At 39.0% G+C, this 27,161-nt stretch overlaps 1 protein-coding gene and 1 pseudogene across 3 annotated transcripts; both read left to right on the top strand.

Annotated features, from left to right (window-relative positions):
- Nucleotides 1-1,214: 1,214 nt before the first annotated feature.
- On the top strand, nucleotides 1,215-8,609 carry LOC115668749 (uncharacterized). Of its 3 annotated transcripts, none has more exons than XM_056307657.1 (2): nucleotides 1,215-1,428; nucleotides 1,505-3,415. In XM_056307657.1, the coding sequence occupies exon 2, from the start codon at nucleotides 1,544-1,546 to the stop codon at nucleotides 2,948-2,950; it is 1,407 nt and encodes a 468-aa protein (XP_056163632.1). In that variant the 5' UTR covers nucleotides 1,215-1,428; nucleotides 1,505-1,543; the 3' UTR covers nucleotides 2,951-3,415. The 3 variants fall into 3 exon arrangements, 1 of the variants encoding a protein (XP_056163632.1); XR_008815678.1 differs by lacking the exon at nucleotides 1,215-1,428 and adding an exon at nucleotides 8,072-8,609 and having other exon boundaries at nucleotides 1,435-3,121; XR_008815679.1 differs by lacking the exon at nucleotides 1,215-1,428 and adding an exon at nucleotides 8,036-8,609 and having other exon boundaries at nucleotides 1,435-3,121.
- On the top strand, nucleotides 8,327-25,848 carry LOC115664100 (uncharacterized; annotated as a pseudogene).
- The last annotated feature ends 1,313 nt before the right edge of the window (nucleotides 25,849-27,161 follow it).

Genomic DNA, 27,161 nt, shown 5'->3' with positions numbered 1-27,161 from the left:
ATGGCATTTAAGTGATTGATTTTTTAAATTTGTGGCACTTAAGTGAGTGAAATGAAAGTTACTTAAGCGCCGAACGAAAGTTATGGCACTTTTGTTGTTTTTATCTCTACCATTGACTTTAAGCATTTATGGAATACTACAATATTTTTTTCTTCCAACTTTGCCCTCACTAAATTATCTAAATTCGAGGCTTACCCTCACCATTTTCACTGTGTTGCCTCGTGCAACATCGCTGGCTAGGTTGGCGGTCACATATGGCACCGGTGAGCCTTGCCTAAGGTCGTGCATCCTCCGGCGGATGAGGTGGGTGACCTAAGGGCATGCCTAAGTTGGGGTTTCCTTTTATTAATTTATAACTTAATAATTACTTTTTAGAATAAATACAATACTGTTTACCCAAACACTATTTGCAATTGTCATAACCATTTAATCTAAAGTCCTTCGCATTACGTAAATAGGCATCTCGCCAAAGCTCTCCCAATCGCACCCTAAGTAGTAGCAAGAAGCAAATATACTCTTGCTTGGATCGATTGCATGCTAATGACCCCATTCCAGCATGGATTGCATTTAATTACATTAACTCAGTTGTTGGGAATCAAGAACGTACCCTTTCCTTATCATCACATATGATCCAGAAGACCAAAGAGGGGGCGAAAGGGTCTTTCCACCTCCGATTCCCCATGGATCATCTACCCGTTCAAACAATGTCATCGTCTCTGGCCCTCGTACCCTAAATTTTATTCGCCCACCGTTAAGAAGAAATTGGTCTTAATCATGTCCTTAAAAAGCTTTATTCGGACTTAGGGATATTAAAATAAGAGGATAATCCATACATCTCACGAAAAAAAAAAAAAAAACCTTGGAAGAGACATGGGGCAAAAGGGTCTGTCCACTTCTGATTCCACGGATTCTCTATCTATTCGCTAAAACGTCGTCGTTCCTGGCCCTCACACCCTAATTTATATTCGCCCACCGTCAGGAAGGAGCCCGACAAAAAACACGACCCTCGCCGTACTGCCTCCCGGTATCGATCTTGGACTTACGCAGCAGCCTCGTGGGGGCCATCTCCCTCGGACATGGTCCTCAACGGGGGGTCGAAAAAGCGAATGAAAATAAAAAAAAGAAAGGGATAGAATCTAGCTCATCGACTGCGATCTGAGGATGAACATAGCATTCCTTGTATTGTCGGCTTTTGGACATCGGAGTGAGTGAGTGAGTGGAGCGAGAGCGAGGGAGTGAGTGCGAGCAGAACAGAACCTGCAAAACCGCGTTGAAAGTAAGGGGAAAAAGAGGGGAACACTCCCCTTTTCCCCCACACGAACAAACACTTTAAAAGAACAGCCCACCATGTGACTGACTGATCTCACCTCACCGCATCCCACCGCATCGAAGTCCCTCACCTCCCTGCCATCAGCCGACGCTTGAAAGGTATATATAACCCCCATCCCATCTCCTTCCTTCCCCCTCTCTCTCTCTCTCCTTCCCCTTCACTCCATAATTGCAGATCCAATCCAAGCGGGCTAGAGAGCTCGGAGCGTCGGAAATGGCTCCGCTCCCGCGCTTCGGTTGCAGAAGGGTTGCTCTCGTTCTTCTCTGCGTTGCTGTTGTTTTCTTGGGTTCCTTCGTCTTCCTCTGCGCCGGTGCTGGCTCGGAGTCTCGGATTCGGAGCGAGCAGTCTCTGGGCGCTGCGAGAAGGAGATTGCTGGAGGTTCGAGAAGTGGAGGACGGTGATGACCGTAACATTGTACCCAAAAAGAAGGCCAAACCAACCACGCTCGCTACCACCACGGAGAAGTCCAAGAACCAAACCAAGCTTGCTAAATCCACTGTCTCCGCCAAAAACCAGACCAACCTGATGAAACCCAAATCGATCCTGTCCTCCAAGAACCAAACCAGGCCGCTCAAGCCCACAAATTCGACCAAGAAAGCATCGCCCACATCCACCATTCTTGATAAATCCGAGCTCAAGAAGCTCAACTCCACCTTGAAGCTCAAGAAGCTGAATACGACCTCGAAAGCCTCCAATTCCACCAAAGGCGCCTTGTCTTTGGCCAAGAAAAGCTCAGATCTGGGGAAGCTAGCCCCACCCGAGAACAAAACCAAAGAGTCCCAGCTCCAACTCAGCAAGAAGCTCGCTCAGTCCGACTCCAAGAAACAGAGCACAAACAGAGACTCCACCGACCAAGAACCCAAGACCCCCAAGACCCAGAAGCCGAAGCAGCCGAACTGGCTCGACTCAGAGGAGAACAACGATCTGGTCTCCGAGTTCCGAGATCTGCCCACCAAGTTCCAGCAAACCCTTATCCCCGACCTCGAGCGAATCTCCACCACCTCCAAGGCCTACCTCACCCAAGCCAACAAGCAGATGACCAAGGGCTTCAAGCCCTACGTGGGCAACAAGTACGCGCCCACCATCGCGACCCTCGTCTCATGCGCTTTCATCTTGATCCCTCTAGTCCTCGTTTCCCTCGTCTTCAATCGCATTAAGGCCTACTTCTCCCTCCAGAAGCTCCTCATCTTCGTCCAGGTCTACCTCTCCATCTACTTCTCCATCCTCTGCCTCTCCTCGCTGGCCACCGGGCTCGAGCCCCTGAGGTTCTTCTACGCCACTTCGCGGTCCACGTACGTGTGCATACAGATCTTTCAGACGTTTGGGTACGTCCTGTATTTGCTTCTGCTGCTGATGTACCTGGTGCTCGTTTTCTCGACCGACACTAGGCTGGGCTCGAAGTTCTTGGGCTTGGTCCAGACCTTCGTGGGCTTCGCCGTCGGGCTGCATTACTACGTGGCGGTGTTCCACAGGATGGTGCTCCATCAGCCGCCGCGGACCAACTGGAAGGTCCACGGGGTCTACGCCGTCTGCTTCCTCGCGATCTGCTTGTTCGCGAGGGCTGAACGCAGGAAGAAGGCTTACTTGGAAGATGGTGGTGAGGAGGGCAAGAAGAGCTAAAGCTCAAAGACATGTGAATTCTTTGTTGTTACATAATCCAGCATCGGCTCCAAAGGAGTGGAACTTGCAATCAAAGCAATTTGGTGCAAGAATTGGTACAGAAGCTACAATGGGCTTCTTCGATGTCCAAGGATCTGATTGAGGTCAACCATTGGACTTTTTCTTAATTGGGTCTGTCCTTTTCCATTCTTAAATACTAGGGTTTACTCTAATTTTTTGCCCCCTCCCAAGATTAAATGGGAATAATGCAGTATTGGTGTTCCTATTTGAAATAATGAGCATTGTTCTGCAAAAATGTTGGCCGAGCAACTTTGGTGTAATTCTGTAATTGAAGTGATGATTTTGCATGATACCGCTTGGGGCAAAGAACCATGGTGTCATTGCTTTGCTTCGGAGAAAGAGACGGAACCGAGATTGTTTCTTTAATTCATTGCCCTCTTTTAGTCAATTTATGTGGTTATCTGATGTTCGTGTCTCCATTCCAATGTCTTCAATTTAGAGTAAGGACATTCCTATTAACGGAAGTAGGAAGTAGAAAGTAGGCAGGAGAAAGAGGAGTTTTTTCCACATAAAAAGAGAGAATTTCATGAAAAGTATACTAACTCTAAATCTTTCATATGGCGTTCAATTTAGTATTAAAACTTTTCGATTGTCCATTTAAGTTCCTTAACTTTCAAATTTCGTTCGTTTAAGTTATATTGACCACTCATTTACCGGAAAAGCTAACGTGGTGATTTTAAAAAGTTCGGGTGGGAGTAATTTCTTCATTAAAATTTAATGCTAAGTCGTTGCAACTCGGATGAGCAACTTAAATAAATCAAATTTGAAAGCTAAGGAACTTCAACAAGCAATTGAAAAGTTACGACACTGAACTAAGTTTCGTACAAACTTTTGGATCTTTTTATATACTTTTTCAGAGTATTGTTATATTGATACTAGGGAGAAGCAATTTTATGGCGCACAATAGTCGTACTCGATGGATTCCCATGATTCAAATGCAAAGAACATATTTCGTCACATTGATACGATATTAGTAAAAGTTTCGGTAACGACTAGTCAAGAGCACACTTCAAATCAATTACAGTGATAATTATCTACAATTTTAAAATTTTTATAAAGTGCGTTCAAGTTGAGAATCGATTACTTATGCAGCTTATATATTTACTTAAAGAGTTTATAACGTGGTATTTGGTAGAGGTGGCCACGGTTCGGAACCGACCGGTTCCGGTTCGGAACCGACCGGTTCCGATTCGGAACCGGCGGTTCCGGTTCGTGGCCAAGTGTGAACCGGAACCGTCCGGTTCCGGGCCGGTTCCGGTTCGGAACCGGTTCCAGGCCGGTTCCTATTTTTTTCTGTTTTTTTTTTTCCTTTTCCTTTTCTTTTTTTTTTTCTTCCTCCGCGGCCGGCCATAGCCGGGCCGGCGCGGAGGTCGCCGGCCTCTAGGCGAGGCGGCCCTCTCTGCGCGCCGGGCGAGGCCGGCCCTCGCCCGGGCCGGGCGAGGCCGGCCTTGCTCGACGCCGATCGAGCCTCGCCGAGGGCCGGCCTCGCCGATGCCGCGAGGTCGAGCCTCGCCGGTTGCGAGCGGCCGAGCCTCGCCTCGCCGGCGTCGGGCGAGGCCGGCCTCGCCCGGCCCGGCGAGGGCCGCCCTCGCCCGACGCCGGCAACCAACCTCCGCGCCGGCCCCGGCCATGGCCGGTCGGCGGCCGCGGAGGAAGAAAAAAAAATTATAATATAAATTATAATTTTAAAAAACAGAAACAAGGAAAAAAGACAAGAGAAAAAGGAAAAACAGAAAAGGAAAAGGAAAAGAAAAAGAAGAAAAACAGAAAAGGAAAAACAGAAATGAAAATAAAAAAAATACTATTCTTGTGATAGAACATTATTCAATATAAATTGTGATTAAAATGTAAATTGTACTCAAATTTGGGGACAAAAAGACAAGAGAGAAAGAGAGGGCTTCAACTTAATAAATTATCATTAAGCACATTACAATTCGTTACAACGATCTTAAAAAAAAAGGAGTACAATATATATACCCTAAAATTATCCCAAAACCTAAGCATTCCGTTCGCAGGGGACCAGAGGTCACATATCGTCGGATTATATTTCGGTTTCCCTAAGCTCACGTGGGCGTACCCGGTATGAGAAACAAGAGTTCCCGAAATATTTGCCAACTCCAATAGTTCTTTTACCCTCAATCGTCACTACCCGTTCCAGTACCGATAGTGGTAGCGGTAGTATCTCCGTCGTTAAAGAATTCGGATTCATTATTCGATCTATCTCTTGTTGCCGGTATTGAGCCTTCGTCCAATCAAAACACAAGCTTGCATCTCCACTGATTCTGGATATAATCTTGAACGATGTTCGTTCAAAATATTACCTCCGGCACTGAATGCTTGTTCGACCGCAACTGTGGAACAAGGGGTTGAAAAAATCTGTTTTGCAATAAGAGAAAGGATTGGGTATTGGCTTGCGTGCCTCTTCCACCAATCCAAAATAAAAAAATCTGTACCACCTTCGGCTTCAGTAAACTCAAATAAAATGGTTAGATAACTCTCTAATTCAGAAATATTTCCTATTACTCCCTTTTGTTTTTTTTTGTCTATGTAATAAAAGTTGGTACCCTCTACTAATTTTACCTGTACTGTCATTTTGTATCTCCGTAGATTGAGAAGATCTAATATCACCTAAATTATATTTAGTATAAAATTCATTATATAATTCTATTACTACGTTTTTAACCTCACGTACTATGGTTGTAACATTTGTCACATCATAATGTAAACATTGATAATACGCACGCAAAAAATCATTTAAGCCATCCAATTTGCAACGCGGATCAAAAACACAAGCAACTAAATAAATCATGGGAATTTCACTATAATAATGAAGCCATTTCATTTTCATTGCAACTATAGTATGTTGTAATTCAACATCATTTTCATATTCATCAAAAGTTCCGACAATATTAGTACACTCTACTAAAAATAAATATGTAGTAGGATAATAAACACCAGACAAAGTATAAGTTGCATCATTAAAAACCTTTAAAAGATCTAAATTTTTTTGGCAAATATGCCACTCTTGTGGGTATAAATTAATCTCAGGTATATTATTAGAAATGAATGCACATAATAAATCTTTATATGCTAAAGATTCACTAAGCAAGTGGAAAGTAGAATTCCAACGAGTTGGAACATCTCTTGGAAATCTTTTTGGCTTTTTGCCATTATCTCTACAAAATCTACCCCATTCTTTCATTTTTTTGGGATGTTTCCATAAAAATTGAATCGCCGTTTTTATTGGTTGAAGAAAAATATCAAGAGTTTTCAAACCATCTTGTACACATAAATTTAAAACATGACAAGCACATCTAATGTGAAAAAATTTTCCGCCAAAAGCGGGTTTACAAATATTTTCTAACTCGGCAATTGAAGCGGTATTTGTTGCGGCATTATCAAAACCAATTGAAAAAATTTTGTTAAGCAAATAATATTCTTCTAAAACTTGCCTAATTAGTCTATAAATATTATTTGCCGTATGATGATCATCGAAAACTCTAAATGCAATAACTCTTTTTTAAATAGTCCACTCGTCATCTATCCAATGACATGTTATGCCCATGTAAGAATGATTTTGCCAATGATCACTCCAAATATCACTACCTATATGCACGCATCCATTAAATTGCATAAAAAAGTTTTGTAAATCATTTTTTCCATTTTTGTAAAGATCTTTAATTACTCGTTTAGTTGTATTTCTAGAAACACGTTTTGCTTGTGGAGCACATGCTTTTTGTACAAATTCATTAAAACGAAATCTTTCTCCAAAATTAAATGCTAAATGCTCAACGGAAATAAATTTGCCTAATTCTTCCTTATAAGTTTTTTCATTAAAACGAAATAAAGGGGAAGTGTTAGGATTGACGTACCCGGAAATTTGTTGTTGCCCGATATCGATTCCCGTTTCAGTTGGATGTTTGCTCATAAGATGTCGTTTAAATGTTCCATATCCTTGTCCACCTGTATATTTATATATTTTTCCACAATATTTACAAATTATATCATACATTTTTTGATCGATATCAAACCTTTCCATTTTCGTGAAGTGATTCCAAATGTCGGATGTAAATTCCCGTTCCGCTTCCTTTGTTGTAGATATTTCAGCAGGAGGATGAAAACTTTCTTGCGTCGGGACGCGCTCCACATCGTGAAAAATGTTGATTTCATCATCTTGAAAATCTGCATATTCACGAGGATCAAAAGAATGATGGGATTCCGTCGCGATATTCTTACCTTTGCCAGTTGGCACTCGACTTCCACTTGCCATTTTTCGAATGGATTGAGAGAATTGAGCGGATTAATTGGGAGAATTAAGAAAGAATTGCGTGGATTGGGAAAATTGAGAGAATTTCAGAGAATTTCGAGTATTGAGAAAATTTGAGACTTGAGAGAAGAGAATTGGAGAGAATTGTGTGTGTATTGTGAGAATTTGAGAGAATTTATAGGAAAAAAATAAAAGAAAATTTAGAATTAAAAAAATAAAACATAACCGTTGCAAAATTGCAACGGTTATGTGTTTTTTTTTTATTATAAAACGCCCGTTGGGGCGTAGCCGTTGCCCCAACGGCCGCACCGCAAGGTCTTTGCGGCGCAGCAGGGCTCGCACGTCTGCGAGCCTGCCGCGGATAAATTTTTTTTTTTTTGTTGGGCCGTTGGCTCGTTCTCCTGCAGGCTCTTGCAGCACTGCAAGATGCCTCGCACCGCAGTCGTGGCTTGGCCTGCAGCTTTTTTTTTTTTCGCGAGAATCGGCCCGGAACCGGCGGTTCCGGGCCGGTTCAAATTTTTTTGGAACCGGAACCGGGACCGTATGTCACGGGCCGGTTCCGGTTCCGAACCGCGGGCCCGGTCAACGGGTCGGGCCTGGGTTTGACCGGACCGGTTCCGATCCGGTTCCGGGTCAAAACCGGCCCGTGGCCACTTCTAGTATTTGGTAATATAATTTTGCATAACCTAACTCTCTAGAATATCTTATGAGAAAATTTCAAGGCTCTCCTCACTTTTACATCACATTCCCAGTTGCAGGCTTTACTTTTAAAACTGACATTTTTCTGACGTCAGCTGTCAGGGCAATGAGAAAAAAGCTAAAGTCCACTCTGTTCAAGAAATCACTTGAAAAGACCGTTCATCCAAAATCACCGGTAAACCCTACTGCCAAAACAACTTGATGTCTTTCCACCCCGCCCTACTTGCTATCGGCGGCACCATCTTATCGCCTTCGAGCTCAATCGTCAGCATTGCAGCGGGCTTCTCCCGATAGGTTCTATCTCTGACTGCAACCTCGATGAGAGAGAGAGAGAGGAGGGGAGGGCGGTCATGGCGGTTGTGCAAGTAGAGTCATTGGAGATGACAACAGAGATGGATATAATGGCAGAAGCAATTATCAACAGTGAAGGCGACAGCAACAGTGAAGACGGCGGTGAGCAATGTTGCATTTATAGAAGAGAGAGAGAGAGAGAGAGGAGATCAGATTTGGCATTTAGAGTTATGTAGCGGGGTGACTGAGAAGAGTGACAATGACATTTTCTTGAAAAGAAATGACCATCAGTGAATGAACCAATAATGCCGAATGTGATTCGAAATACAGCATTAAAGTCCACTATGTAAAGTGATAGATCTTAAAAGTAGACGATGAGATCTTTAGATATGAACAAGAAAAACTAGCTAGTGATTTTTAAACATCTTGTTTTAGCTTTGCTCGGCACCGTGTTTTTGAAGAAAGTCTCATACAATCGTGCCCTGAATTACAATGAATTGCAAATATGGTTATCATCTACTTTTAATTTTAGTCAAAATATCATCCATAGTTTAATATCCCAATAATTGAATATATGATTGAAGAAAATTTCCACAAATATAACCTTTTGACAACTTTTATTGCTTTCGACCAAAAAAAAAAAACAGACAACTTTTATTGCTTGGTGACGAATCTATTGGAGGCCATGGCGTATGATTTAGGTTCGAGAAAGGATGCGCATCGTGCCCTAGCCTGCCGCCGACACTAGTGGCTCGATCAATGTCCAAATTCGTCCTTTGACATTTTGAGCGATTTCTAATCCAATTAGAAATATAATGCACATCGACACTGGCGCCTGAAAGTCAAAGGCAGGGGGCGAAAGCATTAGGCCCCACGTCAGCTCTTCCGGCCCTCACTGACTTTTAGGTTTATTGGTGGAGTTGTTGACCATTTATGTTGACAAAGATCAACTTCGTTTGTGGGGCATTACCTTTACTCTTCTTTTTGCCTCGCGTTGGACTTTGGAAATCGAAATTGAAGCTGCAATTGCAAGAGTGGACTGAATAATGTGAAGGGACTTTTCTACCATGTCGCGCAATTTCGCACGACTGAATTGTGGTGTGGAATCCCAGTCGTCTGATAAAAAAGAATTGATGTCTACCGTTGGATGACAAAAAAGTTTCCACTGTTGAATTAAAACAAATGGCACTGAAGCTCAGGCATGATGTTAATTCTATTGAGATCTATTTGCAAGATGAGTCTTGTTAACAAGTGTCCAGACGGCACTAGTTGACCTGGACACTTGTTAACACCGCTAAAATTAGTAATAACGGATACAAAAGTACATTCGAACCTAAGTAATAACACATTTGAAAGTCACTTACTTCAATTAGAAGTTATATATTTCCAAAGTACAATTAATGTTTCTTAACAAGGGTCCTAAGGGCTCTCTTTAATATTTTCCTTTACAAAATGGGTCTTATTAACAGGTGTCCTTACAATATTCTCGACTTTTCGCTTCTAAATTTCTCTCTTTCTTGAACGAGAGCTTCTCTCTCTGCATGAAAGTTCTCACTACTTGTTGGTGCTGCCAACATCTTTCTCGATAAAGATCTCTGACCTTCTCATACCTTTTTCCTCTTAATTTGAATGGATTTGTCTTCTCTTCTTGGTCTTTTAGCTTGCTTTTTCATCATTTCACAATAGTTTATGGACACAAAAAAAGTCCCAATATTTAGTTAACATTCTCAAATGCAACCGATAAAGAGATAACCGTCAAGAAAGTAAAGACGACAAAACTATCAAGTAATTGAGTCAACAATCTTGGATACAACCATAAAAGAGGTAAACATCTAGGTAGTGGAGTGAATAACCGTCGAGTAGTGGAGTCGATAACCGTCGAGTAGTTGAGTCGATAATGGTGGAGAAGTGGAGTGATAATCGTCGAGTAGTGAAGTCAATAATCATGGTTGTAGCTATTTGTGTAATCGTCAATCGTGGGTAATAAATATGCCAACTGTTGTACTCTTTGTAGAAACGTCCCAATCAATCACAGAATTCAAACTTCTCCAAATTTGTCCTTATCTTTACTTTCCTGCAATTTACATGGCTGGCTGCAATTATCTCCAGTCTCGATACCTTAAATTTTCTTGTCAATCCACATTTTCTATCCAAGAATCAATAAATGACCCTTCATAACCTTTGTCAATTTCCATATCGATTTTGCCATATTCTTAAATGTATTTCATCGACACTTTTGGCTTTAGCACACCTGGTGGGACTTGTTTGTTGATCTAAGGAAGCTACCATTCTAGGAACCAGATGCCAACAATAGCTAAACAGTGTTGCTGGTAATAACAAAGTAGTAACACGAACTGGGAGTGAAGTTACCACACACTCTGAATCTTTAGCCATTAACCGAGCAGTAGAAGAAGTCCAACGCAAGGGGGGTAGACCTTCCCCGACGCCTAAGTAAGGAACCATTGGGGGAAGTTGCATCAAATCCTAGCATCATATCTGCCATGAGAAGATTGCTCGAAGAACAGTAAAATGATATGGCTAATTACATCGTGAGCCGCATATTAGGTGTGATCAAGCCAATAGTCATCAATGCTGTGCATGACAATCTGTCGAGGCTAGGATCGTCCAATCAACCACCAATTTCCAAGTCAATCCAATGTTATCAACGTATGTTCCTAGTTTCCCTACTTTTTATAATGGAAACAATGTTGGTCAAAACAATCTAGTTGGTAATAGCAAATCGGCAAACTAGATTGGTCAACAGACAGGTCAAATGCTGGAAGTGAAAAATTTCAGGCCATCATTATGGTACCGCCAAATGCCAACCTCTCTATTAGGCCTAACTTATCGATCATTGTCAATATAGATAATCCAAAAAGGCCAGCATCACTGCAGAGGGGGCAAGACGACCTACCAAATCCTCAATTAAACCAAACACAATTTGCTGAAGAAATTGGACAAGAATTGGGTTTATATAGAGGAATTGTTAGGCTTGTTTACAAGAAATTTTATCCCGAATGGGTTGATAATCAACCTTTTACTAGAGGTTTTGAAATTCCTGACTTTGCCATCTTCATTGGCGAAGATGAACAGTCAACCATTGAACATATTGATTGATTTTTAACCCAACGTGGAGAAGTAGGAGCGAATGATTAAGACTTAGGCTATTTTCTTTGTCTTTGTCAAAAATTGCTTTAACTTAATACTCTAAGTTACCACCTAATTCGGTGTGAGAGGGTAAAGATTGAAAGACAATTTCATTTTCAATTTTTATGAAAATAATACTCAAGGTATCCAATGCCAACCTGGCTAAATTGTATGGACATAGCAATGACTCAGTTGACCAGTTTGTTGGTTGGTTTAAGAAAGATAAGAATATATGCCTAAGAAATATAAAAATTTGGACTTTAATGGGTTGAAATTTAATTTAAGGGAAAGATCCGAAGGCCGAGACTTTGCTTATTTATTCAATTGGCAATGAGAATGCCTAAGATTGAGTAATTGCTTAAAGACAGAAATAAAGGGCCACAAGAAAACTTTATACAAAACTTGGCTTCAATAGAAAGATATGAGTCAGATGATGAATCTGACCAAAATGAAATTCAACAATGAGGAATCATATTTGCAATGATAATAGGCCATATAATGACCCTTGATTATTTAATTTAGAATTATCTTTTAAAAGGAGGTATATGTTGATACCAAAAAATATCCAAGTGTTCGGTCGACAATCTCAAATGCAATTGATAATAAGATAACCGTTAAGGAAGTGGAGGCGACAAGATCGTCAACTAATGGAATGGACAGTCTCAAATGCAACTGTCAAGGTAGTGGAGTCGGTAACCATCGAGTAGTTAAATCAATAACCATCGAATAGTGGAGTCCATAACTGTCCAGTAGTGGAGTCGATAATATTGTTGTAATCATTTGTGTACCCGTTGATTGTGAGTTATAGATACCCTAAATATACTCTTTGTAAAGACACCTCAATCAATCGCAAAACTCAATGTTCTTATGCAAAGTTCTTTATCTTTACTTTTATGCAATTTACATGGCTGGCCCCGATTGTCTCCAGTCACAGTACCTTTAATTTTCTTGTTAATCCGCATTTCCTATTTAATAATCCACAAAGGACCCTTTGCAACCTTTGTCTATATCGATCCATCCATATTCTAAAAGGTATTTCATCAAAACTTTCGGCGAAACAAGTCTACACTCACTTCTTCCCTATTCATCTTTACATAGTTGATTTGCACTGGCTAATTCGAATTTCTTTATATCATCTTTTGTTTCATTTTTCTCTGTCATCAACTTGCTCTCATCTCTCACCTTTTTACTTCATTTCCTCTACAGTCCTTCGACCAGGGAAGCTACCACACCTGGTACGAATCTGAAGAAAGCCTCTGGGATCGATCAGCTTACTTTGCTGGAGAATCAGGATCCGGTCAATCCAGAGTTGCTGAACATAGGACAAAGCCATTTCGTCGATGGTGGTGACTGAATGTAATCAGCAAAGGTGCACCGACACCTTGAGAAAGAGGTTGCTTTCTTTGTGTCGGTGACCGCGAAGGATACGCAATTGCATGTGCAAGTGGGAAAATACACCTTATTAAAAAAAAACAAAACCTATCGCTTTCCTTATGAAAGAGCATGCAGTCGCCATCCGTTTCAGGTACATACGATAAATTACTTAAGAAAAAAGAATAGGAACAGTGTGTATAGGCGCATTATCGGGTGCATACTATAATGTCTTGGGACTGAGGTACGGACGAGAAGGCATTATATTTGTAAATTTCGTTAACATGTTCCAAGACATATAAAATATTGGGTTAATACCACCAAAAACCCCAAACTGGTACATCTGTGATAAATTTACCCCAAACTAATTTTTTTACCATGGAAAACCCAAATTGGTACACCTGTGACAAATTTACCCAACTAATTTTTTTACCATAAAAAACCTCAAACCGGCACATTTGTGACAAATTTACCTTTAGTTAAATTGGATTAATACCATAAAAAATCACAAATCGTTACATTTGTGATAAACGGAGGATAAAATCCCGAACTGGTACATCCGTTAGTTGCCTAGTATCATTCAACTTAGAAATTTAATGGTTAAATTTAATGGAAACTAACAGAGGGAAAATTATCACAGGTAAATCAGTTTGGAGTTTTTGTTAGTCAAACAATTAGTTTAGGATAAATTTGTCACAAGTGTACTAGTTTGGGATTTTTCGCGTTGTTAATCTAAAAATATTTAGGGCGTGTTTGTTTATGTTTTTTTATTCATGCTCAAAATGTAAAACATCATCTAATTTTTTTTAAAATTATGAAATAAATGATATGCAACTTTATGTGGCAACGTTGGTATTGTGAAAAATTGGTCTAATTCCAATAAAAAAGAACAAACTTTAAGTCGACTGACAATTCTAGTCCAAACTTTTTTTTGTCTAGTAAAAAAGCACCAATTTTAGGTCGAATGACAATTCTGACCCAAACTTTTTTTTTTCTCATAAAAAAATTATCAAATTTCACCCTTATCCTAAATCTAGCCTCCCGTTGACTTACTGTCTGAATTCACCCTTGTGCGAGATAAAAGGTTATGGTCGTGAGCTTGGCGGATCTTATCCATAAAGTTCAATCTGGAAATCTTTTTGACTTGCCGGTAAAGTAAAAGAGATGAACAGTTTCATCATTATTCTTCAAGCTGTGGCTTAAAGAAGAAGATAATGAATAATCCAGTCAGCATGCCACGTGGATTTATTGCTGAGGTGGAATAATCAAGTTGGATAATCAATGATTCTAAGTCAATGGGGGTCAAATTTGGGATTTAAGTGAAAGTTGATGATTTTTTACGAGATAAAAAAAGTTGGGGCCAGAATTATTACTCGACTTAAAGTTGATGCTTTTTTACAAGACAAAAAAAGTTGGGGCCAGAATTGTCACTCGATTAGGCCATGAAAAATTAGATGCTTCGAGTTAACAAAAAGTAAAAGTACGTTAGCCGCAAAAATTAGATTAGGTGAAAATACAAAAAGCGAAAGTCTATTCGGACACGCCTTTAATTTTTGAATGCTGGCCTTCAAACTTTTGGTCTTAAAACTCTCTCTCAACCTATGAAACCTATATATACATTGTGCTTTTCTTTAATTTATTAATTAAAGTAATTTCATACATCTGTTTACTACCAACATATTAAAAGCCAAGAAACCGTTTATTACACAACTAAGTTTATGTCATTTGTCTGGAACTTCAATTCGATTAGAGAAATAAACACGAGAACGTGAGAGGTTCCATTAGAGCTTTAACTTGTCCAATCTTAGGGGTAAATACCAAAAAAATCTTAAACTTATTGCATTGGTACCAATTCAGTTCTAAACCTTTAAATTGAACCGATTTAATCCTACTCCTTTTTATATTTGTACCAATTGGGTTCATTCGGCCAATTTAAGCCAAAAATTGCTAACGTAGATGCTGGCCATCTTACATGGCACGGCTGGCATTAACATGGACATTCTTTATAATTTCTATATAAATTTCGAATTTTATTTTTATTTTTTATTTTCTTTATCCTTTTCTTTTTTCTTCTCTTTTCATTCCTTTCTCTTTTTTTTTCCTTTCCTTTCCTTTCTCTTTTTTCTTTTTTCCTTATTTCTCTCCGCCAATTGACAACCTTCATCATGGCGACGGAGGTTGCCGGCCACTAGCGAGGGCGAGGATTAGGATGCCCTCGCTAGCCACCGGCAAGGCCGGCCATTGCCCAATCCTCATTTGAGACTGGCAAGGGGCCTTGCCCAAACCTCGCCAACCCTCGCCCTTGCCGGCGATCGCCAACCTTCGTCGGCCATCACGAAGGCTGGTGATTGGTACAGGGAAATAAGGAAACAAGAAAAAAGAGAAAGGAAAGAAAAAAAGAAAAAAAGGAAAAGAACAAATTAATTAAAAAAATTTGAAAAAAAAATTTGAAATTTCGTAGCTCATGCTTTTTGACTTTTTTAGAATACAAAACACTTGAAACTTTCACAAAAGGTAAATGTTGGCAGGTAAATTTATGCATATTCGTTTCATAATTTTTTTAAAATTTAAAGAAGACTCTAAATTTTTGCAAGAAAAAAAAAGTATTGCTTATTTTATCTAGGGCCAGACTATACACCATCAATATGTTAATAACAACTTCATCATGTCAAAGTTCAGCCTGTACTAAAATCTTCATACAACTTCTGAAGTGATTGCGCAATATGGAAGCAGATGAATTTTACTACAATTTTTTGAGATAATTTACATCCCTTTCAGTAGAATTTATGAAAAAATGACATGCCATAAGAGTGAATAGAGGGGAAGATGAATGGAAAATAAGTGTAATTACCCAACATAGTCTTCAAGATATATAAAACTAGAATATTCTTCGTATGAAATGAAACTTCCCAACATGGATAGAGACCTTAAGAAGAAGTATATTGGCGCTATTACCCCTTATTGGGAAAGGTTGATAAGATATATCCAAACCAGACACCCTAAGCTTTGTGAGATATAGGCATGAAGGACTTCCTCAGGATTGGGGCAATTGGTTGAATGTCGAGGATTTCCAACTAAGAAACTAGAGGCAAGAAAAAAAATCTAATGAAATTTGGTTGCTAAAAGCATTTCATCGAAGGTGTCTTCCCGAATGGCCCAGTCCGAGGTTGTCGTGCCATCCTAAACCAGATGCTGTTTCTTTGTAGTTCTTCATGGACATTACAGCTCATGCAGAATTGGATACCCAGATCACCGGCTCACCAATCAGATCGGCCTGTCACCAGTCCAAATGCGCCGTTTATCTGGTTTGCCACAGCGTCACTATTCGTCCATGGATGTCATGCATTGGCAGTTGCTGATCATGTTGCTGCTCTGTCACTGATTGCTTAATTATATTGTTTCAGTATTTATGCATGATAGCATAGATCTACATGTTTTAGGAAATAAAATTGGATAGATAAAAGGTGCCAATAGATTAATGGCGACTCTAATGTAGTTGATAAATAATTAATGAGAAACCAAGTTGCAATCATGGAGAATCCGTGCGAATTATTCACGCCCGCTTAGCAATTCGGGAGGGTCGCGACAGCCTTTTTTCTGCTGTCCATTCCCTTGGCAATCCGAACTTCATTCCATCTAAGAAATGCTGGTTCTGCAGTTTTGGGTGGTTGATCCACAATCACCAGAGCTAGTTGATTTTCCGGTTCAACTTCGATTTGACTCGTTTCATCACCCATTGGTTTTTGCCTTTTGCTTTGGATCCTGTCAAAAACAAAGAAGACCACTCATGGAAATGAGCTATCCAGGTAAAATAAGAGAAAGAGAGAGACGTAGCATACATGCAGTTGATGATGATGATGAATGTGAGAGGTGAGAAACGCTAAAAACCCTTCTCTAGATTTTAGACAGATTTTCATATTCACAACCTCCTACGAAGTATCAAAAATTTATTTATCACCTTGTTATATCTCGAGTTGTTTTCTCATCTATTGCTCAAATCATACATTGAAATTATGCATGATGCGCCAGTAAGACCTCGGCCTATAGTCTCACAAACCTTTTTCCTTCACCTCCGGCCATGCGTGCTTCACGTTAGCATCTCTGATGAATCATTCTGGCACCACTTGTGAGAGAAGGATTGCAACGAGGAAGGTTGAACTAGTTTTCGAATTGCAATGCTTGCACAAGACTTTCTGCGTCAGTCATTCTAATAAGCATACAAATCCCAGATCAGTAGACCTATACAAAGATTTACTAATGCAGAAAATATAACATAAGAAGGAAGAGAGATGAGAATATTAAGAGAAGGACCACACATATTTATAGATGAGCGCATATAAAAGAGATCAATACTAAGATGGAAGGTATTTTTTGGTTTAAGGAGTCTCCATTAAGGGTGGATATGCTTTTACATAATCAGTCATGTTATTTAAATTTTTCTTATTTTATCCCTTTGGGAAGATTAATATAGTCATAAATTGATTTCTTTTTAGGAAAACAATTTCATGGGTATTAAATATTGAGACATGCTAGCTAAAAATACTCCGAAAATCGAAGGGAAAATATCAATGTACATGAATTCTGTGAATATGGTTTGTTGCGTAGGATCAATACTTGCTTCAATTGAATCATAATGATTGTCGAATGGAGAATCATAAATCTCCTTTATTTTTACCCTAGCCTCTCTCTTTACGTTCCTTCTCTTAGTTTGTTGGCATGGGGAACGAGATTTGTTACTTTTTAAAGCACTAAGAACACCCATAATTATGCTTTTCCATTAGCAAACCCTAATTGAATGCGTGTTTGGTCGTGTACTAATAGAGAATCAAATGAATATTGTTACATTACGGGTGGGATGTTTGTGACATAAGCAAGTTGTAAATATATGATATTGACTTAGGAAGCAAGGGGCAACAAAAGGGCCCGGGTTAAAATATGCTCGTTTCTTCACAAACACGGCCTTACAATAATTAAACTCCAATTTATTGGAACATAATCAACTGACAGAATTGAGATCCTCTTAATTTGAAACTACTTATTATAAGAGAAGAATAAAGATATATCAACATTATGGAATGAACGACCTGCAATGATGGTGGCATAGTGGTAGTACAAGGCTAAAGTTCATAGCGGCCAAGGGCTACCCACTTGCTGAAGTAGTGCGTGTACCTTGTTTTGGTGAATGAAATCTCAGCCTCTAGCACCTTGGTGCGTCTACAGTGATGAAGGTCGTCCACCTTAAATCCATAAGTCGGTAATAGTGCGGATTATACGATTTACCCAGTGACATTACGTATATGGACATTCTATGGCATGTTTGGGAGCTTAATTTGCAAAAGAAAATCTCCAACTTTAGGTGTAATCCCAATTCTGCCCCAAACTTTTCTTTGGCTAAAAAAATATCACAATCTTTCACTATAGCCCTAAATCTGCCCCCGCGTCCAAAATTCTCCGCTAATTTTTCAAAATTATCGACATTGAAATTAGTTAAAGGTTCATTATCAGAACCCACGTCTTCGCCAACACCCTCACCTTTGTATAAAATAATAACAGCCTCCTAATATTCATAATTTTGAAAAGGGATAAGTGCACTAGAAGTATTAAAATTTGTTGCGGAAGTTCAATTGAGTCATAAAATTTTAAAATAGTTTGGGAGTTTTACTGCGATCGTGGTAGTCACTGCCATCGGGTGCCACACCCACAAGTATTGGTTGTGGGCAATGGTCATGGCCGGTTGCAGTTTCAGTGGTGATGATTGGTCATGACGGTCTTGATTGTGGAGATAAAATGAGCTGTGTTTTCGCATGAGGTATAGGCCAACCTTGTAGTGGGTTTGATCGTCTTTTAATACCTTAGTTAAGTTTGATTTTTCAGATTATATTCCCCAGTTGATAGGAAGTGCAGCCAATGAAGAGCTTTCTCGGAACCAATTTAAGAATATTAGTGTCGAATGTTCGATTGCTTGGGCTAAAGTGATGATAATTGTTGACTGGCACTGTGACAAGTGATTTTGGTAAATGAACAACATCGTATCAATTTACATATCCTTGCTACAATGAGCAAAAAGTTGTTTCTTGGACCATTTCTGTTAAAATACTCTTCCACGAAAATAAGTCGAACCTTTCGGGGTGTTGTTCATCATGAATTAGTATAATCAGGTAATTATCTTCGTTAAGAATCTGATAGCATTACGTTTAGATGGATAATGGTGATGATATAATGTGATGATGTATGAGACAACACTAAAATCTAGTTATTAAGAAGGTAAACTCAACATTCTTACATCAGGATGTATGCATTCGGTGATGTTCTTTCCCTGAATCTTGTTTGTGCTGGGGTTGTTTATGTGATTATATTTTTATCTTTTACTTCTTCTGGCTCGATTAGCAATTTCAATGTACCCAATCTGACTGCTAAATTTTATCTTGTTTGAAGCCTACTTTCAATTATCACATTGTAGATTCTCTCTATTGGTCAACTGCCATTCATAGGGTTAATGGAAAAGGTTGATCACGAGCTCTTTTGGGTATCCTTTTGTAAAGTGAGTTTTGATTGCTCTATACAAACGTATGAAGCAATCAAAACGATTCTTAGCTTCTATAATTTGCAGGCAGAGGGGTCGGATATTCTGTCCATACAAGTTTTTTTTAATGCATTTGAGATGCATCGGCATAACTGGCGAAAAGCAGCGAGTCACATGGATCGATACAGAGCTCGTTTGAGGACTGAAAACACTGTAAAAGATAATCAGCAGTTTTTTCTCTCATTACAAGAACGGTTGAATGGGCATTCTGCTGCTATTAATGAACCGCATCCTGTTCGAATCTTATCCGAGTAAAATGGCTAGAAAGGCTGTTGAACCACCGAGTAAATCGTCAAACGGAACATTTTCATTCTGCGCTAAGATGATCATGCTTCATCTTTATAGTTTTGAGTTCATATGAACAACATTTTGCTCGGTAGATTTCTCCCTGTATTGCAACATTCACTTAAGTTTTGACGGAATTAATTGTTTTATTTCTGCTTTCCAGCTGCTGCCACGTCCATTCAGCCCCAATATTATTCTTTTCATGACATCAAGAAACTTGAGAGGCAGTTTATGATGACATTAGCAGAAATTGGGAAAATTGTCCAAAAAATCCTAAACCTATTGTAGTTTTTCCAATTCAATCCAAGACATTTCAATTTTGACAATTAAGTCATAAACCTTTTCACGTTTTGCTAATTGAGTCCATTCGGCAAATTTTGGACGGAAATCACTAACGTGTACACCAGCCATCCAACGTAATGCCGGTGCAATCTAGCAAAGAGTTGGATGATAGCATGCTTTCCCTTTACTCATTGAATGGAGCTAAGTAATCGTTTTACTCATTTTGATCCGCTGTTATCTTCAGAACTATGAAATCTTCTTCAGATGCATACATAATTCAGTGTACGAAGGCATAGCATTAGTGTGCACTGATTTGGATTGCTAGCTTATTTTTGCCATTGTAAACATGCTTCAAGCTTGTAGAGTGCCTTTACAATATCTGGTTTAGTTACTTTTTTTTGGTGGGGGAATTTATTATATTAGAGTGCCTATGGAGTTATTACAGATGTCAAAATTTTGGTTAGGTTATTAGAACTCCTGTTTTACGTTCTGTACAAATACTGTACGTTTTATCTGGTGATATGAAGATGTTACTTCGTGATATTCTATGCGTGTTTGTTGGAGGTACTATATGGGAAAAAGGAAAGGTTATATTTATTTTTGGTCTGGTGAAGGAATGAAGTTGAAGTTAATGTTTGGTTTTCCTTACAAAGTCCAACCAAAAGCTTAAGCTATTAAGGCAAGGGAGACTACGTGACACGACGTCATTATCAAATTTTCAAATTGCAATCCCGATTGCATTGCAATAATTGCAGATGCGGGCATATCCGCCTCAAATAGTGGATATGGTCATAGTGGGCAGGAATTTTAAAATATTTCATCAACATAATGCAGTAATAAATTAACTTTAGTAACATGAGTGGGGTTATATGATGAATTGGAGCTGAAAGTGGTGAAGCTCGTTGAGGAGTTGATTGTATCCAGTAGACTGAGGTTGTAGTGATTGCATAGAATAATTTTAGTCTATATCAAGAGATCAGGTAGATTCATTGCTGCTCATCTTTTTCCATCTATTTGATTGCAAGTCGAGAAAATTCTCCTAATTTATGGCCTACCATACGATCTGTTACAGTAATAGGCAAATGAAGTATGTAGTCATGGTTATTCGGTGTAAACCACACATCCACCTGGGTTGCTACATACCCTCGTCTATTTGGGGGGGATGCTTCCTTGAATTGGAAAAGTAACACGTGCTAGGCCAACTGGCAGATTAGCTCATTCATCTTTAATTCCTGTTTAGATAAAGTGGCTTCGTGCTTGTTGTTCATATAAGTGACCGAAATCGGTGGTTCATCGCTTTTTATAACATGCTGATTTTGCATTTGAGCAGCACAAAGTTTTCCAAAAGATACAAGCGGAGAGCAGCCTGCTCCTCCTGTGGTTTCATCTACGGGCCACTGGTAATGCAGCAATTAACCCTGCAAGAAACTCTAGTTCTGCAAGTCTTCTTAGTGAAGGTGGTTTTGGCTGGGCACGTTAATTTACAAATGATACAAGCAGAGAGCAGCCTGCTCCTCCTAGGGTTTAATCTACAGCCACTAGTGATACAGCGATTAACTCCGCAGTTTCATCTACGACAGCTAGTAAAACAATGCCAGAGACTTTCACTGATATCATATCCAGAGAACCCGTTGTTCGAAGACAGGAAAAAGAAGGGAAGAAAGGTCGGTAAATAATGTGAATTGGTCATGAAGTGTCATTTCTTAGCAGCTTCATCTGTGGGATGATCTTGGTATTGTTTCATCATCTGTCTCTCAGGACGACATCTGAGGGAATCCTGGACATAATTCTCTCAGGACTACAAGCTTGCGAGTACGCTAGTTAATCATATTCAATGGAAGCTACATGCTTGCCAATGGAACAACGCTCGAAAGATGCTAAATGTTTCTATTAGTAGGGCATAATGATTTGTTTCAGCCGATTTCGCCGAGCTTTCCATTGCATGAACATTTTCGCAGGGTGTAAATCAGGCAAGTTCATAATCCACCATAATCACGCTTTGTTGCCAGGTGATTCTATTTATTTCTTTTTATATTACTCTTTTCAATTTACGATGGAATGTCTACTACGTCCTTCGCACACCCAATTAATCTCTATCAAGTGTGATTACCGACCAAAGTATTCTTGGTTCAGAATGGAGTATCTAGGTTTCTTCAAGTAGTCAGCTAATTTTCACTAAGTGTGGTAGTCGTCCATTTTGCACGCTCGAGATAATTACCAAAAAATGTAGATTAATTCCTGGAGGCCCGGGTAGTGTCGTGCAAGTCCCATAAACTGATGTGAGAACGATCAAGCTTTGAGGAATTATATATTCTTATGTAACATGTACATAGCAAAGGCTAGTTATATATTACATGATGAAGAATATAATAATTTTTTATCATTTAACATGCGACATAAATGTGTTATGCGCTTACATCATTTGTTATTTAATTGTGTGACTAGATTATAATATTGACAAAGTATATATAAATATCTCTCTCGACAATTATGCACTCGATGACTTGGTCCGAAAGGAGAGTTTAGGACTTCCGATAAACTCCTCTTCTCCCCCAAAAAAAACACTTCCAATCACCTAAAACACTACTCAAAATATAAAGAAATTATTTTGTATTTCAATTCGTTGGAAAAATTATTTACTTAACTATTGATGTTTCATTAGTTGTGCTTTATTGTTTGTATTTATTTATAATCTTGTATCATAAAAGCACGACGGCAAAATAGTGCTTGAGTAGGTTTTGAGAAGCTATAAATCACTTATTAATATATTTATTGAGATTTCATTAATATAAAAATTGATTTACTTAAATCAGCTTTTTATTATTAATATATGTAATTATATTATTAAAATCACAATATGACCATCTCTGAACATTAATTACTAGTTCCGACCCAAATCGACCAATTTAACCTATTTTGACCCATTTATATGCCACACAAATCCAACGACCCCTACTCAATTCGACTCATATCTAGTCAATACTCGACTCCCACATTACTAAAACACATAGATATTAAAAAACAAGAACTTTTATGCTATGCACATAGTGTGTAAACAATGTTTTTAATAGTTTCACAAGCCTCTATATAACATTTTCGACTTGTTTGCAACTTTTTTCTTTATTGCAAAATTTTTGACTTTCACAATGAAGTATCTGATATCTTTTAAAATCAATAAGTCGATAAATATTGACACGTAAAATCATCTATTAATTTTAACGATTTTCAAAAACTCAAAAGATCATGAATCTTTTGCCACTTTTCAAATTTGAAAAAAGGTCATATATAGAAGATAAAACTAAAAAGGATAAGCAGCTCTATTTCATCAATTAGATTAAAGATAATTAGAAAAAGCACAACATCTCTTTTTTTTATTGCAAATTTTTCGAGTTTCACAATGAAGTATCCGATATCTTTAAAAATCAATAAGTCAATAAATATTGACACGTAAAATCATAAATTAATTTTAACGATTTTCAAAAAATCGAAAGATCGTGAATCTTTTACTTCTTTTTGAATTTGAAAAAAAATCATAAATAGAAGATAAAACTAATAAGAATGAGAAGGTCTATTTCATCAATTAGATTAAAGATAAACAGAAAAAGCATATCATCTCTTTTCTTTATCGCAATTTTTTTTGAGTTTCACAATGATGTATCCGATATCTTTTAAAATCAATAAGTCAATATATATTGATAAGTAAAATCCTATATTAATTTTCCCGATTTTCAAAAGCTCGAAAGATCATGAATCTTTTACTACTTTTAAATTTTGACCGAAAAATCATAAATAGAAGATAAAACTAAAAAGAATGACCAGGTCTATTTCATCAATTTGATTAAAGATAAACAGAAAAAGCACACCATCTTTTTCTTTATCGCAAAATTTTCGAGTTTCACGATGATGTATCCGATATCTTCTAAAATCAATAAGTCAATATATATTGATAAGTAAAATCATATATTAATTTTCCCGATTTTCAAAAACTCAAAAGATCATGAATCTTTTACTACTTTTAAATTTTGAAAGAAAAATCATAAGTAGAAGATAAAACTAAAAAGAATAAGTAGGTCTCTTTCATCAATTAGGTTAAAGATAATCAGAAAAAGCACACCAACTCTTTTCTTTATTGCAAAATTTTCAAGTTTCACAATGATGTATCCGATATCTTTTAAAATCAATAAGTCAATATATATATATATATATATATATATATATATATATATATATATATATATATATATTGATAAGTAGAATCCTATGTTAATTTTCACGATTTTCAAAAACTTGAAAGATCATGAATCTTCTACTATTTTTAAATTTTGAGAAAAAAAAACCATTTATAGAAGATAAAACTAAAAAGAATGAGCAGCTCCATTTCATGAATTAGGTTAAAGATAATCAGAAAGACCACAACATATCTTTTTCATTATTGCAAATTTTTCAAATTTTAATGAAGTATTCGATATCTTTTAAAATCAATAACTATATATATATTGACACATAAAATCCTATATTAATTTTCACGATTTTCAAAACTTCAAAGATCACGTATGTTTTACTACTTTTCAAATTTGAAAAGAATTCGACCAAAAAAAAAATTTTGAAAAGAAAAACCATAAATATTGACACCAGCCTCTCTCGCTTCATGAAGTCCTCGCTATCTCCAAACTGCCTCTCATCGTTAAGCCCTTCGTCATCCCCTCTCCGTCCTCCTCCTCCTCCTCCTCCTCAACTCCCAAACCGCCGCCCCGCCGCCTCCCACAAGCCGCCGCCCTCCTCCTCTGGCGCCGGTGGCATCCGAGTCCGCCCCGGGTACACCTCCCTACGACGCCTACATCCAGCACCAGTTCAACCCTAACCTCCGCAAGCACACGCGACTGGGACCGCAAGGTCTGCGTCTTCGCCCGCTTCTTCAAGAGCCTGAAGAGCAGGAACCTCTCCTCTCCGAGTCCTCGAAATCGCTCTCCATCGAGCGAGGGTAGGCCAGGAGGTGCCGGCGCTGAAGCTGATCGGCGGGAATGACTCGATCGGAATCGATGTGGTGCGTCGATCCTCGCTGGTGATCGAGGGTGACTTCCACGACCAGCAGTTCCCGTTCCCGAACTCGACGTGCGACTTCGAGTTCCCGAGCGTGCTCGACCATGCGCTGTACCCGTGGAAGTTCATCGGGGAGATCGAGCTGACGCTGAAGCTCGGAGGGATATGCGTGCTGCACGTGACGCTCAAGCACAGGGTGGACAAGTACTCGGCCAACCACCTGTACACTGAGGTCGTTTTCGGGAAGAAGATGAAAGACGAAGAAGAAGAAGCAAAACAGAAGGTCACGATATATTCTTTACAGCCTGATTCGTTCCTTTTTCTCTCTCTTTTCCTTTTGTTATCTCTTTAGTTTGTGGAGATGTCCATGTTTGTCACTTGCACTAGTAGTACTTACCACTCTCAGTTCTGGCAATATTCAATGGTTTTGAGAGACCCAGATGAGTTTTCTCAAGTGTTGGTCAGCGCATTGCTCTGTGGTTGTTCTATTATGTGTTTGATCTCAGTGTCTTATTGGAACTAGTGTTGATATGACTCTCTTCCAATTTCAGGATGTTAAGCGCTGGTAATGCGGAGAAGAATACTCCGCTTCACTGGGTTTGTCTCAACGGTCATGTTCAGGTGATTGTTTGATCATATTGCGAAGCTTGCAGTGCATCTTTATTAAATTCCTTAGCGCATTGACATTGCAATGCCTCCTACGTGTTTGGCATACTTCTGCACCACCTAATCCATCTAGGTAATGTGCAGCCACGAGCGGACGCCAATTGATCAGGCGGTGAGCAGGGGGAAATTGGATGTCGATCAATGCCGCCGCAGCTGAAGTTGAACTAATTGGCACGAGCGTGTCCTGATGGAGAGATGATTGGGATGATATGCTTGTAGCTATCTCAATTTTCTGCATTTCTTTATGGGAGAAATGCTAGTAGGCTAATGTTATGAGCGAGTTTAGTGTGGTGGTTCTCGTAGTCGACTGATGGACAAACTCCAATTCAGTATTATTAATGAAGTTCATACTCCTACTTGTTCGCGGCGATCGCGAGTTTGCGTGGCTGTGTGGCTGCTCTTCTACTTGATGATGGCGGAGACGAAGGGTGAACGCTTGGCACGCGACCGAGGCAGCGGTGAGGGGCAAATAGTGAGGCCTCACCCGTAATGCATGATGTACGGTTAATATTGTGCAGATCATCATTACAGGTGAAGCCTCACTATTTTCCCCTCACGGCTGCCTCAGTCGCGTGGCTGGTCCTTCGCATCTCGCAGATCTTGCGACCTCCACTTGGTGTATTTACCAAACAACTCTTCAAGCGTCCGCCCTCTTGTCTCTGGCATCATCAAGTAGAAGAGCACCCACGTGAAGCTTGCGATCACCACGAACAAGAACTCAGTCCCGCCAAGGTGACCGTACAGCAGTATGAACTTTATCGATAATACTCTACTCTAGGAATCTTTTTTTTTTGTTTATCGATAATACTCTAGGAATCTAACATCTTACTCTGGTTTATCTTCTGATTTGATACGCTAGTTACTCAACTAGATGGAGTGAAGTTGTAACCATGTATTGGATCGGACTCTAAGCTTATGTTTCTGGTGCAACTCCTGGGATAAAATTCATTTTAATGACGCCTTTATTTGATGATCTCAATTATGTGCTGGTGATGCGGTGAATGTGTCCTTTAAGGCCAAGGTTTTTATCATTACCTAACATTCCACTTAGGTGTTCCGCTTGTTACAAGACGACTCACACATGCAGATTGTAAAAGTCTAACTGATAAAATCTTCAAAAAAATAGAAGGATGGGGCATGCAACATATTAGCTACGTTGGTCGTCTCCAGTTGGCCAAATCGGTACTTTTTTCCATCTGTACCTTTTGGATGCAAATGTTTTTACTTCCGAAGCAAACTATATATGAAATTGAAAAAAAGATTAGACATTTTTTATCGGCTGGAAATACAGAGGGCCACGGATCACACAAAGTTGCTTGGGAAGTTGTTTGCTCACCAAAAAAGGAAGGAGGTCTAGGGTTGCCTCATCTAAAATTATGGAACAAAATTTTGCTTGGCCGCATGCTTTGGATATGGCATGGAGTTGGCGTTGTATTCTTCAACTGAGACCGGCTTTAGCTTCGGTCATATCTAGACCAAGATATTATTGCCAAGAGGTATACGATGAAACTAGGAGTGTG

This window comes from Syzygium oleosum, unplaced genomic scaffold (assembly GCF_021117445.2).
Source record: "Syzygium oleosum isolate NSW1041296 unplaced genomic scaffold, Sole_v2.1 Sole_v2.57, whole genome shotgun sequence".
NCBI lineage: Eukaryota > Viridiplantae > Streptophyta > Magnoliopsida > Myrtales > Myrtaceae > Syzygium > Syzygium oleosum.
Note: the sequence above shows the minus strand (reverse complement) of the source record. Positions and strands in the feature narration are given on the sequence as shown.